The following is a 17,279-nucleotide window of genomic DNA, read 5'->3' as shown; positions in this document are numbered from 1 at the left end:
GGGGAGGCGGGGGCCTTGTTTATTTTACCCACCAGTGTCCCCAATACCTGGTCTGTACTAGGTGCTCAACAAATATTTGTTAACTCAGTGGTGTTTCTTCCCATAGCAGGGGAAGAAACACAAAACAGTAGCAGCACCCTCCCTTCCTAGCGTCTGATGTCTTAGCAATACCAGCTCATGTGCACGCAGGCTGGCTCCTCACAACATCACTCAAGCAGAGAACAGAAAGCACCTACCCAGCCAGGGCAGGGATGGATGAGCTGGGGTGGCAAACTCTAATGCCTCCAGGGTAGGCAGATGAATTCGACTGGAGAGCAGGGCCAGGACGAGGCTACTGCACGCCACTGCCAGGGCCGCTCCCCAGGGGGAGCCAGAGAACTGAGCTTTGCAAAGAAGCAGAACCTTCTGATGATTTTTAACGTTAGAATCTAAGAAATGTTGACGTACTTTGCAGGTCAGCGCTGGCCCATGGATCACCCGTCCACAACCGTCATGAAATAAATGATATGCTTGTGCTCTGGTTCAGGTGACAGAAAAATGAGGGTCTGCAGAGGCAGAGATGGCCCACAGAGGATAAAGCAAAAGGCTGAAGGCTGTGTGCAGAAGGATACCATTTAACATTGTCTTAAGCTCTAAGACAATGGTATACACATGCATATGGATATGTGTGTGTGTTTGAATCCATCCAGTGGCACCTCAGAAGAATGGTCTGGTAATCTGTTAGGAAAAAAATCAGCCATTGGAAACCTTGTGGATTAAAGTCTACTGGGACATACATGGGTCACCATGAGTTGAAGTGAATTCAAGGGCAGTTAGATTTTTCAGTATTACGAGTGGTTAGGAAAAAACCAAGTGCCTGTAACAGTGTGTGGCATGCTTTTTTTTTTCAGGGTGGGGAGGGGAGGAAAGAAATAAGAATATTGTCATATCCATTTGCATTTGTATAAAGGAACTCTGGAAGGATCCACATGAAATGAATAAATTGTGGGGGTGGGAACTGGCCAGAAAGGGGGGGAGGGTGACGAAAAAGAGAGGGAGATTTTCCACTGTTACTATTTTTATTCTTTCAGTGTTTGAACCAGCCCTAGTGTAACAACTCATGCTGTGAGTCAGAACAGCCAGCCCCTGTGACTGGTAACGCAGCCAGTTCAAATCCCAGACCTTCCATGCTCTAGGACTCCTGTCAAGACCCTGTCCAATTCTGAGCCTCCTCATCTCTAAAACCAAGGTGCTAGGCTTAGGTATTTTGACATTTTTCCTTGGAACCCCCTCCAGATCCCTGGAGAATCTGAGAATCTGGGGGTACATCCAGTGAGGTCCCCTGTGGGGACATGTCTTCAAAGTCTTGTGTTTTACTTTGGAATTCATTAAATCTGTGCACTATTGTTGTTGTTAGGTACCACGAGTGACTCATAGTGTTTCTGTGGCTCTAAATGTTTAGGGATCAGAAAGCCTCTTTCTCCTGAGGAGCAGCTTGTGGGTTTCAACTGCCAACATAATGATTAGCAGTCCAGTGTTTATCCTATAGCTCCACAAACACCCCTGCAGACTTTTGCATTAGATCCTGTGATCCTTTAAGAGAATGCCTTTCTCCAATAAAGCAGCATTCAATTAAGACACAAGGAGCTATGATAGCGTAGTGGTTACGAGTCAGGCTGCTAGCCTCAAGGTCAGCAGTTCGAAATTACCAACCAATCCATGGGAGAAAGATAAGGCTTTCTGCTGCCATAAAGATTTACAGCCTTGGAAACCCTATGCAGGGTTGCTAAGAGTCAGAACTGACTCCACAACACACCACCACCACCAAGTAAGACACACACACTCCAAAGCTAGTAAAATAAATTTCCCAGAAGGAAGCTTATCTTAGGGTGCTACATAATTATCCAACACCCCAATACCCTCTTGATGTCGAAGGGTCCCCAGAGGGTTAACTTTCATTTAAACTATGTTTATATTTGAAGAAGTGGAGGAGCAGGCGTACATGCGCATGACAAAAAAATTAAAACACTAGAAAGTGAACTATTTATATGGGATCAAATTGACCTCTGCAACTCTAAAGGTTAGCAATGCTTACTGGGCAGTGAGTTTATGTGAGTCAGGGAGGGACAACTCGGGAGAAGAGGTGAGATGAGAACACAATTTGAAGACTAGGATTGGTATCACTGGATTGTGCATGTAGAGACCGTTGCACCAACGTGTGTTCTGCTGAGTATACTCTCAGCTATAGTCATAAATTATTAAGGAAGGAAAAAGTAAAAAACTCAATGGGTATACTGCAAAAAGTCCCATCTCAACCTTCCTAGAGACAAAGAGAACAAGATATACATGTCCCACATTAAAAAAAACTCCACCAATAATAACATATTATACCAACTGGTCCGCACCTGGCTTTTTTTTTTTCTTAATGGTGGATTTCATCTTATAGTACATCCCGTTTTATTTTACAGTTGCTATGGTTTCCTTTATATGAATGCATAATTTATTTAATCAGCTCCTATGGTAGACATTTGGAGTCCTGGTATAGCGCTACAGGATAGCGCACAAGACCACAAGGTCGGTTTGAACTGCAAAATCGGCCATTCAAACTCACCAACCACTACTTGGAAACCCTACACGGGGTCGCTACGAGTTGGAACCAACTCAAGGGCATTTAACAACACAATATGGTACATATTTAAGCTGCTTCTGGTATTTGCTATTTTCATCAATGTGACAATGAACATCTTCCCGTTATGGACATGTGTGAGCACTTCTGTAGAATAAAGTTTAGAAGTGGAAGTATAGGATTAAATAGATGTGTGTTACAACTAGATCTTCAAGTCCCTTTACCCACTCCTCCAGGACCAAGTTTCTGATAAGAAATCTTCCTCAATAGTGCCACCTGCTGCCCATTCTATGAAAAGCAGCCTTCTTATATCCAGCCCAGGGCTGCTTCCTTCTTAATCCTTGGCTGCAACTACCCAGACTCCCCCGGGGCATTGATATGAGGGACCAGACAATGGAGAAACTCAATCCTTCTTGCCGAAGCAATCGGTGCAGGGATGTTTATTGACCGCCTACTATACTGTTCCGAGGGAGAAAGATGAGGCTTTCTGCTCCCGTAAAGATTTACATCCTCAGAAACCCTGTATAGGGTCGCTATGAATCGGAACTGACTCCATGGCACATAACAACAACAACAACCGCCTACCAGCTTTGTGTCTACAAATAACTTCATCTTCCAGAGACTGTTTCTTCATCTGCAAAATGGGGATAATAATACCACCCTTCCAGCACAGATGGCAGGATTCAGTACAATAATAAGATGATTTGTTGTTATTGGCTGCCATCGATTTGGCAACCCCACACACAATAGGCCTCGTCCCGTGTTGTCCCCATGACCCATGATCTGTAGGGTTTTCACCGAATGATTTTCGGAAGTCGATCACCAGGCCTTTATTCCTACCCCATTTTAGTCTGGAAGCTCCATGGAAACCTGCCTCCAATGACAGACAGGTGGAGGCAATGCGTGGAAATCAAACCCAGGTCTCCCATGTGGAAGCTGAGAATTCTACCATTGAACCAACATGCCCTCAAAAGATGATAAGGAGCTCTTCCTGTAAGCGGCCTGAGGTAATCTCACAAAATAGTTCGCTACTCATTTGACCCAGAAACCCCCACAAAATCATGCAAATCCAGAGGTTCAAATCTCCGGGTCCATTTTAAGAACACCCGTGAGACTGCCCAGGCCATCAAGGGTATGCATATCCGGAAAGCCACCAAGTATCTAAAAGATGTCACTTTGCAGAAGCAATGTGTACCATTCCGACGTTACAATGGTGGCATTGGTAGGTGTGCCCAGGCCAAACAGTGGAGTTGGACACAGGGTCGGCGGCCCAAAAAGAGCGCTGAATTTTTGCTGCACATGCTTAAAAATGCAGAGAGCAATGCTGAACTTAAGGGTTTAGATGTGGATTCTCTGGTCATTGAGCATACCCAGGTCAACAAAGCTCCCAAGATGCGCCGCCGAACTTACAGAGCTCATGGTCGGATCAACCCCTACATGAGCTCCTCCTGCCATATTGAGATGATCCTCACTGAAAAGGAACAAATTGTTCCTAAACCAGAAGAGGACGTTGCCCAGAAGAAAAAGATATCTCAGAAGAAACTGAAGAAACAAAAACTATGGCTTGGGAGTAAATTAAACTTAAAATAAAATGCACATAAAAGTAAAAAAATGATGATAAGGAACACGAATAAGCAATTCACAGACAGGAAATGCAAAGATCTGATGGGACCCAAGAGATGTCTTAGCACAGCCATCAGGGAAGAACTGTTCTACAGCCGAACGCCCTTCCCACCTTCCCATCAGATTGGCCAAGATTTTGAAGATTAATAACCACATGCTGACAAGGTTGTGGGGAAATGTTAATGAAAACAATGAGTTACCCACCTCTGCCCATCAGATTGGCAAACAAGTGGGAAGATTACTAACATCTGGTAGGAAATGAACAGATTCCGGCTTTATGGTTATGTTGGTCAGGAATCAAACCCAGGTCTCCTTCATAGAAGGCAAGAATTCTACCATGGAAACATCACTGGCCCCATGTAAAGTATACCTTCTTTTTCCCTGAGTGAAAAAAGTAAGACAATAAACACACACACACACAAACATACGTGTGTGTATAGATGTTTGTTTAGAGAAAGCTTTGCCAAAATATACTGTTGGTGTGTATTGTGAAGTGGGTTCCAGCTCAGAGTGACCCTGTACAGGGTTTCCAAGACTGGCTTGTGGGTTTGAACTGCCAGCCTTGTGGTTATCATTCCAGTGCTTATCCCATAGTGCCACACCAGGACCTCACCAGATTATACTCCAAGTTTATAATTGTAGTTACCTCTGTGGAGAAATGAGGAGGTTTAGGAGGGAGGCTAGCACTGTACATAGACCAACAGAACAATGGAACACTGAATGGTTTAAAATCAGGAAAGGTGTGTGTCAGAATTGTATTCTTTCACCATACTTATTCAACCTGCGGCACTTAACAACAACAACAACAATGCTGAGCAAATAATCCGAAATACTGGATTATATGAAAAAGAACAAAGCATCAAGATTGGAAGATGACTCATTAACAACATGTGATATGCCAATGATACAACCTTGCTTGTTGAAAGTAAAGAGGACTTGAAATGCTTACTGGTAAAGATCAAAGACCACAACCTTTGGTATGGGTTGCATCTCAATATAAATCAAACAAAAATCCTCACCACTGGACCAATAAACAACATCCATATAAATGGAGAAAAGATTGAAGTTGTCAAAGATTTCATTTTGTTCAGATCAACCATCAGCATGCAGCAGTCAAGAAACGAAACAACGCATTGCATCAGGCAAATCTGTTGCACAAAACCTCTTAAAAGTGTTTAAGAGCAAAGGTGTCAGTCTGAGGACTAAGGTGTGCCTGACCCAAACCATGGTATTTTCACATATGCATGTGAAAGATGGGCAGTGAATAAGGAAGACAACTTATTAACAACCTGCAATATGCAGATGATACAACCTTGCTTGCTGAAAGCAAAGAGGACTTAAAATACTTACTGATGAAGATCAAAGAACTAATGCATTTGAGTTATGGTTTTAAAGGAGAATATTAAAAGTACCACGGACTGCCAGCAGAAATCTGTGTTGGAAAAAGTATAACTAGTATGTTCCTGGGAAGCCAGGATGCCCAGACTTTGTCTCTCATACTTCAGACATATTATCAGGAGGGACCAGTCCCTGGAGAAGGACATTAAAGTGGAGGATCCGGTGAAAAAGAGGTAGACCCCAAGGAGATGGATTGGCACAGTGGCAGCAGCAATGGGCTCAAGCGTAAGGATTGTGTGGACAGTGCAGGACCAGGCAGTGTTTGGTTCTCTTGTGCATAAGGTCACTATGAGTCGGTACTGACTCGATGGCACTTAATAACAACAGACCCTGCAAAAGAATTTTATAATTCTCATGACATTATTCTAAATGATTTTCTTTTTAAATAATGAGCGTAAGCTATTTGTAAAAACCTTTTAAAACAACTAAAATATCAAAACAAGAAAAGGAACACACAGAGATTCCCAGGCAGATGGACTGAGCCAGAATTTCCAAGGCCTCCCTTTCTGGTATGTGCCCATGTGCCTCCAGTGAGGGACTACACCTTCCTATGTTACCCCTAGATCTTCCCATTCCCCTGCCACCCCCCACTGCCCTCATGATGCTCACCCACTGAAAGGGACCCTCGTGCCAGTTTAGGGAGCAGCAGGTCAAGCTGGCGGAAGGTGCGGAAGACGTCAGCAGAGTGGGCGCGGTCCTGGGCCTGGCTCTGGTGAGTACGTGGTACTGTCTCAACTCCGTACTGGGTCAGGTAGCCAGCTCTGGGGGCAGCAAGAGATGGGTGGGTGGATACTCCTGGCCAAATTTTTCTTCATTCCTGCACCTCACATTTAATGAGCACCTACTGTATGCCAACACCCTGGGGGTATAGTGGTTACATCCTCAATTGCTAACTGAAAGATTGACAGTTTGAACCCACCAGCTGCTCTAACTGGAAACAGAGTGGCAGCTTACTTCTGTGAAGAGTTACAGTCCTGGAAAACTCACAGCGGAGTTCTAGTCTGTCCTTTAGGGTTGGTAGGAGTCATAACTGACTTGTCAGTAGAGGGTTTACCATGTTCCAGGTAATCAACCAGTCTTGGCTTCCATACTCCCAGGGATGGGGAGCTCACTACTTGTACACCACATTAAGAGGAGGCAACACTTCTTCAGAGCAGTCTAACGCTTTTAGGAGTCTAACTACGGGTCTTACTAGAGCCTCTACATCAGGTATGCTCTGGGTATAGGGGAGACAGCGGTGAATAAAACAAACAGAACCCCTGCTCTCACGGAGTTGGCGCTCCAGTGCCATGAGACAGACAGTAGAGAAGTGAGTAGAACGTGGAAAACGTCAGATGGTGCTCAGCATCATGGAGAGACATAATGCTGGGAAGCAGATGGGGGTGGGGTGCTCACATTGAAGAAGAAACCTAAAGGATGAGGAACAAATCTGGGAGGAGCAGAGGGAGGAGACAAGGCTGAGAGAAGAGCAAGTGCAAACAGCCTGTCAGGGGACAGAAATGTAGTGGGGAGAGAGCTGCCGGGGTTGTCCACCAGGGGGCAGAGCTGGCTGGTGCAGGAGCAGAGCTTGCGGGTCTGGGGGTTGGCAGCGCCAGTCACACACAGCAGGGAGGCTGGCTGCCGCAGAAATCTGGGAGGTCTGAGCAGGAGGGACAGGTGTGGTCAAGTCTGGAGAAGGGAGGAGGCACGGGAGCCCGTCTGTGCCCTGGGTCAGACGCACACACCCAGACAGTCACACACACTCAGACCCAGACACACCCACTCACACTCACACACATCACACACACCGCCTCCTCCCTCAGGAATGCTCTCAGCCCAGCTTCCTCTGCTCCCGGAGTGCTGCCCAGCAGGCTCACTGGCTGCAGTCGGGATAGGAAAGTGGCAGGTTTTCACTTTTTCCATGTAGAGGGAGGGGCTGAGCTTCTCACAACACCCTTAAGTCCCTACAACACACACACACACACACACACACACACACACACACACGCCCTCCCAGTGCCTGGATCTCCCAAGAGAGGATTCTCTCTCAGTAGGAATGAGGGGGTAAAGAGGCCTGTGTGGGTCCTGCCTGGTCCCCACTCTCTCTTTAGTAAATATTCAGTGAGTGGATGGGTAAGTAGTTAGAACTTGGGTCTGAGGACACTGAGTCATTATGAATTCAACATGATACTAGCTTCAGAGTCATCCAAGCTGCTGTCCTGCCATCACCTTGAATGCCACTCATCTCCCTGCCAACCAACCTTGGCTTCCATACTCCCAGGGACAGGGAGCTCACTACCTGTCCATCACGTTAAGAGAAGGCACTCCATTCTCAGAACGGCCCAACACTGAATCTGATCACTGCCCCTATGAGAACCTCTACGTCAACCCAGAATTCCTTCTGTCTCTTCCAAGGTGGGCCCCTTTTCTTTACGGCAGAAGTTGTGAAGGGGTAGCCCACAAACTGGATGCAGCCTCAGAATGTGTTTTGTTTGGCCAGTAGAGTTTTTCTAAAAACAAATTGAGTCCACATTTTAAAACTTGAGAAAATTCACTAAAAAATCTGTTTTTTCTGCCCCTCTCATCCTGGGGAAGGAGAGTATCTAGGCTGGGTCATGGCCTCCTTCTAGACGGACAGGAGCCGGCCAGTCCCTGGGGCTGCTGCAACGCTGCAGTTAGACACACTGCATCTATCAAGCACTTGCACTGTGGTTTCTCCTAAAGCTGAGAAACTTTGTCCTGTACAAATATTTCTACCAAAAATAGGCAAAGAAAACAAGGCAAGAAGGACACGAGGCTTCATGATGTGGAAGTGGAGGCCCTCCTACAATACATCTAAATCAAAATAATAGGGCTAAATTTAAAACACCAGGCTTACTGGTCAGATAGAGACCGGTGGAACCCCGAGACTGTGCCCCCGTAGTCACCCTCCAAGCCTGGAGGTGAGCTCACCCCCACAGCTGAATGTGTAGCCAAACAACAGGTACGTCTGTAAGGTGAACAATAGCACCAGAGAGCAGCGCACTCCTTAGCAAGTTAACTAGATGAGGACCTGAGGGCAGCATCCAACCAGGGATAAAGTTCAGGAGGCAGGAAGGGAGAGAAAAGAAGGACGAATGGGTATGGTGAACACAGGGAAGAGGAGGGAAGAATAGTGTTTCAAAGCAGGGATTCCAGTCAATGCCATAAAACAAAATATATATGAATTGTCAAAGGGGAAACCAATTTGCTCTGTAAACTTCCACTCAAATCATAATAAAAAGTAAAATAGGAATAGTAGGATGTCTGAAGGCAGCCAATAAATGTTGGCTCCACCAGGCTGTTGACTGTTGCTGTTAACTAGAGAACAGAGTAGACTAGTCATCAGGTCTTTATGGGAGCAGATCTCCAGCTTCTTCTATCGTAGAACTGCAGGTGAGTTCAGACCACTACCCTTTCAGTTAGCAGCCAAGTTCTTAACCATTCACCACCAGGGCTCCTCCTTTGATAACTACGTATTGCGTTAAGTGCTATAAAGAAAAAAGCAAGGGCTGGCTATTGAAGGTGGTGTAACGGAGGGCCTCTCAAGGAGTGAAGCTTGAGAGGAGGCATGAATGGAGGGAGACAAGAGCCAAGGAGTCCTATGGGGGAAATTGCAGTAACTGCAAAGGCAGGAGCCACGTGGTGGGTTCAGGGACCTGCCGGCTGGTGTGATGGGAGGGGATAGAGCAGGGATCTGAGCTTTGGATGTGACTCTGAGCGAGACAAAGACAACACAGAACAGGTATGAAGGTGTAAAGAAAGACCATGAGCCAGCACCTCTGTATCTGTGTCCCTGAATTCCAGTGTGCCACCCTAACTAAGCCCATCCCCTTCCTTTTTCAGGGACTGCAGAGAGCGATGAAAACCCCAGCCCAGGCCTCAGCCCCGGATTCCCAGGTCCCGATTTGCATCTGACCCATCAACACCATGTCAGCTGTTACCACCAGATCTTAACAGACCCAGGGACCACCACCTCATCCCACCCCCCAAAAGCCCCACTCCTTGCCCTCTGATTACTTTGCCTACACAGACAAGAGGCAGCTGGGGCCAGGAGCCCTTACTAGGTGGTTTTTGCAGGCCCTCTCTGAGCCTCAGTGTCCCCATCTGTACAATGACTGACCAATACAGCCCATAACAGGTGGGCACTACTTTACCAGAAGAACGTGACCACTTACATGTAGATCAGGGGTGGGGAATCTTTTTTCTGCCATCATTCATGGGCCATACAAAATTATTAACTTAAAAAATAGCCTGCTATATTTGGTCAAATATTTAATCAAGTCACCCCTAATTATGACTGCTTTGTTAAGGCCAGACCAAATGATTTCGCAGACCTTATACAGCCCGTGGGCCAGATATTCTCCACCTCTGATGTAGAGGGTCATGCTTGGGAATCCAGACCTTGGAGCCAGACTGGCCACGACTCTGTTTTCTCATCTGTCAAATAGGGTTTTAAAGTACCAGCCTCCCAGAGTTGCTGTGGGGATGAGATGAATGAGCCCACATGGAGGCTACATGCATGTATATACATGTGTCCTACATGTCTCACGTGCACATATATGCCATACATGAATGCATGTATAGGTGTCATGCCTGTGTATGTGTGTGTCATATGGGCGTGCATGTATATGTGTCATATATGAATTCCCATGCCTATACATATCAATGAATGGCTGTGCTTTCTTCTGAAATTAGCTTTTTTTGGGAGGAGTTGAACGTTCTTTTTTGAAATGATGGTCAGTTAAACGTACCACCAAAATCCAAGGAATTGTCCTCAACATGCCTCACTGACCACTCTCTCTCACTGTCCACCCCCTCCAGCCCCAATCAAATCTGTCAGCTTGTCTCCTCAGCTCCATAAATCACCCCAAATTCTCACCACCTTCCCTGCCAGCTCCCTGGCCCAAGTTATCCTTTCGCTCACTTGGACAACAGTTTCCTTTTCATCCCTCCACTTATTGTCTATTCTCCACCCAGCAGCCAGAGAGGTAGGCTTTTAAGCCACAAAGTTGGATCATGTCAGGTCTCTGCTTCAAACCCCAATAGTGCCCCATGTTGTTGTTAGGGGCCATCAACTTAACTTCAACCCATAGCAAACTCAAGTATAACAAAACGATTCCCTTCCAACTGAGGGATTCATCTTCCAGCACTATACTGAGCAAGGTTTTGTTGTGGTCCATACGACTTTCAATGGTGAATTTTCAGAAGCAGACCGCCAGGTAGGTTTTTCTTCCTAGCCTGTCTTCATCTGGAAGGTCCACTGAAATCTATCCACCATGGGTGACCCTGGTACTATTTGAAATACCAGTGGTGTAGTTTCTAGCCTCATAGTAACATGCATACCACAGTACAACAAACAGACAGACCCTTCCATGGCCCTGAGGTGTTGCAAGATTTGGTTCCCTCTCAACTTCTGAGAACTCTTCCCCATCCTCCACCCTCAGCTCATGACACTCCGGCTGTACGGGGACTCTTCCCAAGCTTCCTCTCACCTCTGGGTCTTTGCACCTGCTATTCCCTCTGCCCAGAATCCTGGCATGGTGGGTGATTGTGATCAGGGACCCACCCTGATCAGTCTGACTCATGAAGCCCCCTACACTGTTGCCCAACTGCTGATCTCTCCCATCACACTGACCACTGTCTGAGAGGACCGTCTTTCTCTGTGGGCTTATTGTCTGTTTCCTCCACTAGAGTGTCGGCTCTGAGTTTCAGGGCTTCATCTGCCGTATTCCCTGTTGCGTTCCCAGAGCCAGGAATAGTGTCTGGCATTGCTGAAGAGCATCCAGTTATATAGCTTTCAATAAACATTTATAAGGTCTGATCATCTGTTAAAGTGTGGGTTGGTCTCCAAACATTTGATCTCTGCCTATCCCAAAGGAGTCCTAGTGTGACACTGTAGGATAAGCACTTGACTACTAACTACAAGGTCAGTGGTTCAAACCCACAAGCTGCTCCTCAGAAACCCTATACAGAGTCTGTGAGTCAGAACCGAGTTGACAGCATTTAACAACAACAACATCCCAAAGTCCTGGTGTGGCACTATACGAGAAAGCACCAGACCTCGAGGCTGATTTAACCATAAGGCTGGTAGTTCAAATCCACCAGCCACTCCACAGGTCGACTTGATGGCACTTAACGACAACCCAAAGTCTGGAAGCCACAGGACAAGGAGGGTCTTTGAAGATTTGTTCTGCTATACCCTCCCTGAGTGACCGCTGAGGCCCAACCCCTTTTGGGGACTATGGCTGCTCAGGTGAACACTTGGAGTCCCAGATGTGCCGTGTCTTAAGCCTTTGCCTTAAGTGCTTCCCTATCTCCCAAATGCTCTAGGTTCACCTGGCCTCCCTTCACAGCTGACACAGGCCCAGATGTTGGGCTCCACCCAGGAGGGAGAGTAGGGGATCCCAGGCTCACCTGAACAGGAAGCTGTAGGAAAAATCAAGGAGCCCCATCTTGTGCCAGCCATCTCCCGCCTCCGTGACATCTCCCAGCAAGACAGTGCGGAGGTTGGTAGACATGGCTTCCGTCAGCGCCTGGAGGTCCCTGTGGAGGAGAGTCCTGGGGCAGGAAACAGGTGTGAGAGTTTGCCCCCAAAGGAAAATGCATGCATATAATAACTTCAGGGTCCCCAGAGCTCAAGGTCTTTGTTAGTGATGGGAACCTCTGAAAGACTGGCTTATATTAGAGGATATTATAATTATCATCATCAACAACAATGATACAAACACACACACAAACAACAAAACCCCTGCCATGGAGTCAATGCTGACTCATAGCCACCAATAGGACCAAGTAGAACTATTCCATAAAGTTCCTGAGACGACATCTTTACAGGAGTAGGCAGCCTCATCGTTTCCCCACGGAGTAGCTGGTGGGTTTGAACCACCGATCTTGTGGCTAGCAACCCAACACTTAACCCACTACACCACCAGGGCGCCTTAAAACAATGATAAACCAAAACCAAATTCACTGCCATCAAATCAATTGTGACTCATCGCGATCCTGTTTTGGGTTTCTGAGGCTGTAAATCTTTGCAGGAGTAGGAAGCCTCATCTTTCTCCCATGGAGCAGCCGGTGGGCTTGAACGGCGGGGCTTGTGGTTAGCAGTCTAGTGCTTACCTTACAGAGCCACCATAGTCATCATTTATTGTGCTAAACACAGTCATCTAATTTTTGTCTTCTGGTAACCCTAGGAATAGTAGTTACTATTATGACACCCGTTTACAGTTGAAGAGACTCAGGAACAGAGAGGAAAGAAACTTGCCCGAGGTCACACAGCTGGGATTGAATCACTGCTCTACCCCATTCCAGCATCTGAACACTTAACCATGGCAGTCCCAGGCATATAAAGAACTCACAGCCTTCTGGAAGAGACAGAACTAAGAAACCAACCCTTTCTCCCTGAGATTTAAACTTAGAGAGACATGCTTAGATGGTTAAGATATCCTCTGACCAATGACTGCTAATACGACCTGACCCCAAGTAATCTCAATATGAGGAAAAAGGGAATCTGGTCCGGTGATCTTGTGTCATCATGGGTGCATAAATCTGAGGAGCAAACCAGTTCTGGGAGGTTCTGAAAAGCTAAAGACTGTAGTTGTTGTTGTTAAATGCCCTCGAGTCGGTTCCACCCTGTACAGGGTTTCCGAGGCTGTAAATCTGTACGGGAGCAGAAAGTCTCATCTTTCTCCCGCGGAGTGGCTGGTAGTTTCGAACTGCTGGCCTCAAGGTTCGCAGCCCGATTCCTAACCACTATGCAGCCTCACTAATACAGGTAAACACTGAGAGCCACGACCGTGCATGTGAGTAGAAACCAAGAACAGTGGGACCTTGTATGTGTAAGGTCCCTAGGTTCCCTGTTGAATAATGAAGACCGAAAGGGGTATTTCTGGAGTAAGAGAAAACGTGCAGAGCCAATGTTCAACAGCGACACCTTGTGGACGTAACAAAAACTGTGCTAGTATATAGAACAGGAGGTTCCCCGGCTGTTTGGACAGGATAGATAGATCTCTTTAGATGGAGTAAGGTTCTTGGTTAATCCTTGAGGGGAAAGCCTCTAGAGGGAGTCCCTGAGGTCCTGAGTAAGAAAGGCAGTTTGATGTTCAAGATGGAAAAATTAATGTCAGGACTCACGTGCTATCATGCAAATGAAGAGCTGAGCACCGCACCTGGCACATTGTAAGTGCTGAATAAATGGGAGCTGGCCCAGTGACTGAGCCAGATCCCACCCCAAGCACTAGTCCTCAAAGCAGACAGTGGTCCTCAGCAAACGAGGGAGCCGTGCCAGCTCATGAGAAACGCCCAGAAACTCTTGGATCAGACACTGGAGGAAACTAATTCTCTCTGGGTAGATGGCGGCAGTATGCAGTAAACTGTGGATTGTTGTCAATGAAAGCCCATGGGTACCCCTGGAATCATAGGATCCAGGACACTTGGACTCAGAAATACTAGTAGCTATCCCACAAGGTCAGGTCAAAACTAAGCATTGTCTCCCCATAATGTTGGCCTTTTCTCAATGTTAGCTATCCTGCAAAAGTGGTTCTTCCTGGAGACAGATCACCACAGATGCCCATCACTGTGTGAGAAGCTCTTTAGGGGCAGACACAGGGTCTGATCTGCCTTATTTGGTACCTCAGTTTGAGAAGACTGAACTGAGGCATCAGCAGACTTGGATTCAAATCCAGGCTCTACCACTTACTGGTAGTGAACATTGGATGAGTCACTTCCCTTCTCTGAGCCTCTGTTTTCCTCGTGAGCACAATAAAGATGAAAAATACCTACCCCTTGGGGCCGATGTGCAGATACAAAGGTGTACCTATAAAATATGAGGCACGTGGCTGTTTTCTTCAAATGGTGGGGACATCATTCCACACCGCCTAGGTCTAGAACAGTGACAGGTACATAGTAGATCCTCAGAAGTTTGCTGAGGAAATGTGCTGTTGTTGATCTAATGATTCCTTATGTTTCAGGAGCTGCATGACTGTCTAGCTCAGTGATCTAGAGCAATTCAGTTCTCTGCTCTGAACGCCAGGATCTTCTTCTATAAAATGGAGCTATAAGTTACTGATTCTCCAGCATCATTGTGAAGATGGATGCATGATACACGGCACAGAGGATGAAATCAAAAGTATCAATCACCAATATCTTCTCATTTTACAACCGAGGAAACAGATGGGGGAAGTGACTTGTTCACATTCACAAAGCAAGAAAGTGCAGACCTGGGCTTTGAATCTAGGTCTGGCTGACCTGAACCCAGACCTCCTACTCCAGTCTGGCTGCCTCCTAAAAGAGATAGAATGGAAGGTAAATACATTTTCCTCAATCCAATTCTTTTGAGTTGTTTTGTTGTGCTTTGTTTTTCTCATCTGTCTCCTGTCTCAAGCAAAACAAATTATCCTTAGTAAACACCTGCTTTGGAGCCAAGTACAATGCACACAGGACTTGGTTACCCAGACAGAAGCAGGTTGCCCACCGACACATGCCATTGTCAGCCACTTACGGTTTCATCCTAGCCTTTTCATCACTGGGGTTGTAATGCGGAAGCTGCACATCAAAAATCCTCTCCATGAGGAAGACGGCATAGGCGTGGAAGTCCAGCTTGCTGCGAGGCTCCCATACCACTGTGTCATAGGAGTGTGGGTCTAGGAGTACAGTGACATACCTGCCCCCCACCAGCACCTGTGGGAAGTCAGCAGAGCAGGAGTGAGGTCGATTACTATGAACATGAGCTGTTCAACAATGAACAACGTCCCCCCATGACAACCCTGAGAGCTGAAAAAGTGGAGCTTAGAGAAGGAATGCAGCATTGCCAAGACCATACAGTTGCAGTGGCAGAGCTAGGATGTGAATTAAGGGCTATTTTGAACCAAAAGCTGTGCTCTTAACCATCCCACTCTAAAGCGCCTTTCATGATGAACTTGATAGTTGTCATGTCTCTAGCAGTTAGAAAAATCTGTCTGGAGATGACAGCAGATGACTATTATGTTCATCACAGATGGATGACTGGATGGATGGAGTTGGGTTAATGTTAATGGGTGGTGGTTAGATTTGTATATGGACATTGGTGGATAGAAGAAGAAATGGATGAGTTGAAGGATGGATGGATGCATGGATGACGTTGGATAAATGCTAGTGGAGGGACTGTACATGGGTGGATAGATAAATATATGAATAAATGAATGGATGGACGAATGCTGTTGAGTAAATGCTAGTGGATAGATTGATAGATGCGTGGATAAATGACAGCTAGATCAGTCAGTGGGTGATGCTGTATGAAGATATGATAGTTGGGTCTCTGGAGGTTAGCTGGACAATATATTTACGAATAAATGTTGTGTACAACGATGGTAAGATACTAAGTGGATATTGGGTAAACAGATTGAATAATGGATGTTCCATGGATGAATGGCGTAGGAAGGATAGATGGAAACTGAATAGATGGGTAGCAGTTGCTAGAATGGATGCTGGAATGCTGTGTGGACAGACAGAGGTATTGCTGTTGTTGTTAGGTGCCATTGAGTCGGTTCCAACACATAGTGTCCTGAAGCATAACAGGATGAAATGCTCCCTGGTCTTATACCAGCCTCATAATTGTTATGTTTGAGTCATTGTTGCTGCCACTGTGTCACTCCTCCTCATTGTGGGCCTTCTTCTTTTTTTCTGAGCTTCCAATTTTCCAAGGATGGCATCCTTCTCCAGGAACTGGTCCCTCTTGACAACATATCCAAAGTACAAGAAATCAAGTCTCGCTATCCTGGCTTCTAAGGAACATTCTGGCTATACTTCTTCAAGACAGATAGGTTTGTTTTTCTGACAGATGATGGTACTTTCTAGAATCCTGCTGTGACAGTGTAGGATCAGCACCGGACTGCTGATCATAGGTCGGCAGTTCAAATCCATCAGCCACTCCTTGGAAACCCTATTCACGATCGCTATGAGTCTGAACTGACTCAACGGCACTTAATCTTCTTAACAACATGGTACTTTCATGGAGCCCTGGTGGTATGGTGGATTATGCATTGGGCTGCTAACTCAGCAGTTGTAATTCACCAGCTGCATTGTGGGAGAAAAATGAGGCTTTCTGCTTCCATAGATTTACAGCCTTAGAAACACTGAGTAACATTTACAGCCTTGGAAAGGGGTAACTATGAGTTGGAACAGACTCAAGGACACACAGCCACCAACAGTATTTTCAATATTCTTCACCAATACTGTAATTCCAGTGCATCAATTTTTCCACAGTCTTCCTTATTCACTGTCCAACTTTCACATGCATATGAGGCTATTGAAAATACCATGGCTTGGGTCAAGTGCACCTTAGACCTCAAGCTGACATCTTTGCCTTTTAACACTTTAAAGAGGTCTTTTTACAGCAGATTTGCCTAATGCAATATGTCATTTGGTTTCTTGACTGCTGCTTCGATGAGCAATGACCGTGGATCCAAGTAAAATGAAGACTTTGACAACCTCGAATTTTCTCTGTTTATCATGATGTGATTTATTAGTTCAGTTAAGAAGATTTTTGTTTTCTTGACGTTGAGGTGCAGCCCATACTGAAGGCTGTAAACTTTGATCTTCTTCAGTAAGAATCTCAAGTCCTCTTCGGTTCCAACAAGCATGGTTGCATCTCTGCATATGGCAGGTTGTTAATGAG

General features: G+C 46.0%; 1 protein-coding gene across 1 annotated transcript in view; it reads right to left on the bottom strand.

The window, feature by feature from the left end:
- PTGIS (prostaglandin I2 (prostacyclin) synthase) overlaps positions 1–17,279 on the bottom strand; it is a 57,828-nt gene that overhangs the window by 18,983 nt on the left and 21,566 nt on the right. The window contains exons 3-6 of the mRNA XM_006839327.1: positions 15,126–15,304; positions 12,041–12,184; positions 6,236–6,387; positions 4,842–4,876 (exon numbers count right to left, since the gene is read on the bottom strand). Of these exons, the coding sequence (XP_006839390.1) occupies positions 4,842–4,876; positions 6,236–6,387; positions 12,041–12,184; positions 15,126–15,304 (510 nt within the window). The remainder of the gene's footprint in view (positions 1–4,841; positions 4,877–6,235; positions 6,388–12,040; positions 12,185–15,125; positions 15,305–17,279) is intronic.

This window comes from Chrysochloris asiatica, unplaced genomic scaffold (genome assembly GCF_000296735.1).
Source record: "Chrysochloris asiatica unplaced genomic scaffold, ChrAsi1.0 scaffold00023, whole genome shotgun sequence".
Classification (NCBI taxonomy): Eukaryota; Metazoa; Chordata; class Mammalia; order Afrosoricida; family Chrysochloridae; genus Chrysochloris; species Chrysochloris asiatica.
The sequence above is the reverse complement of the archived record's forward strand: the minus strand, read 5'-3'. Positions and strand labels throughout refer to the sequence as shown.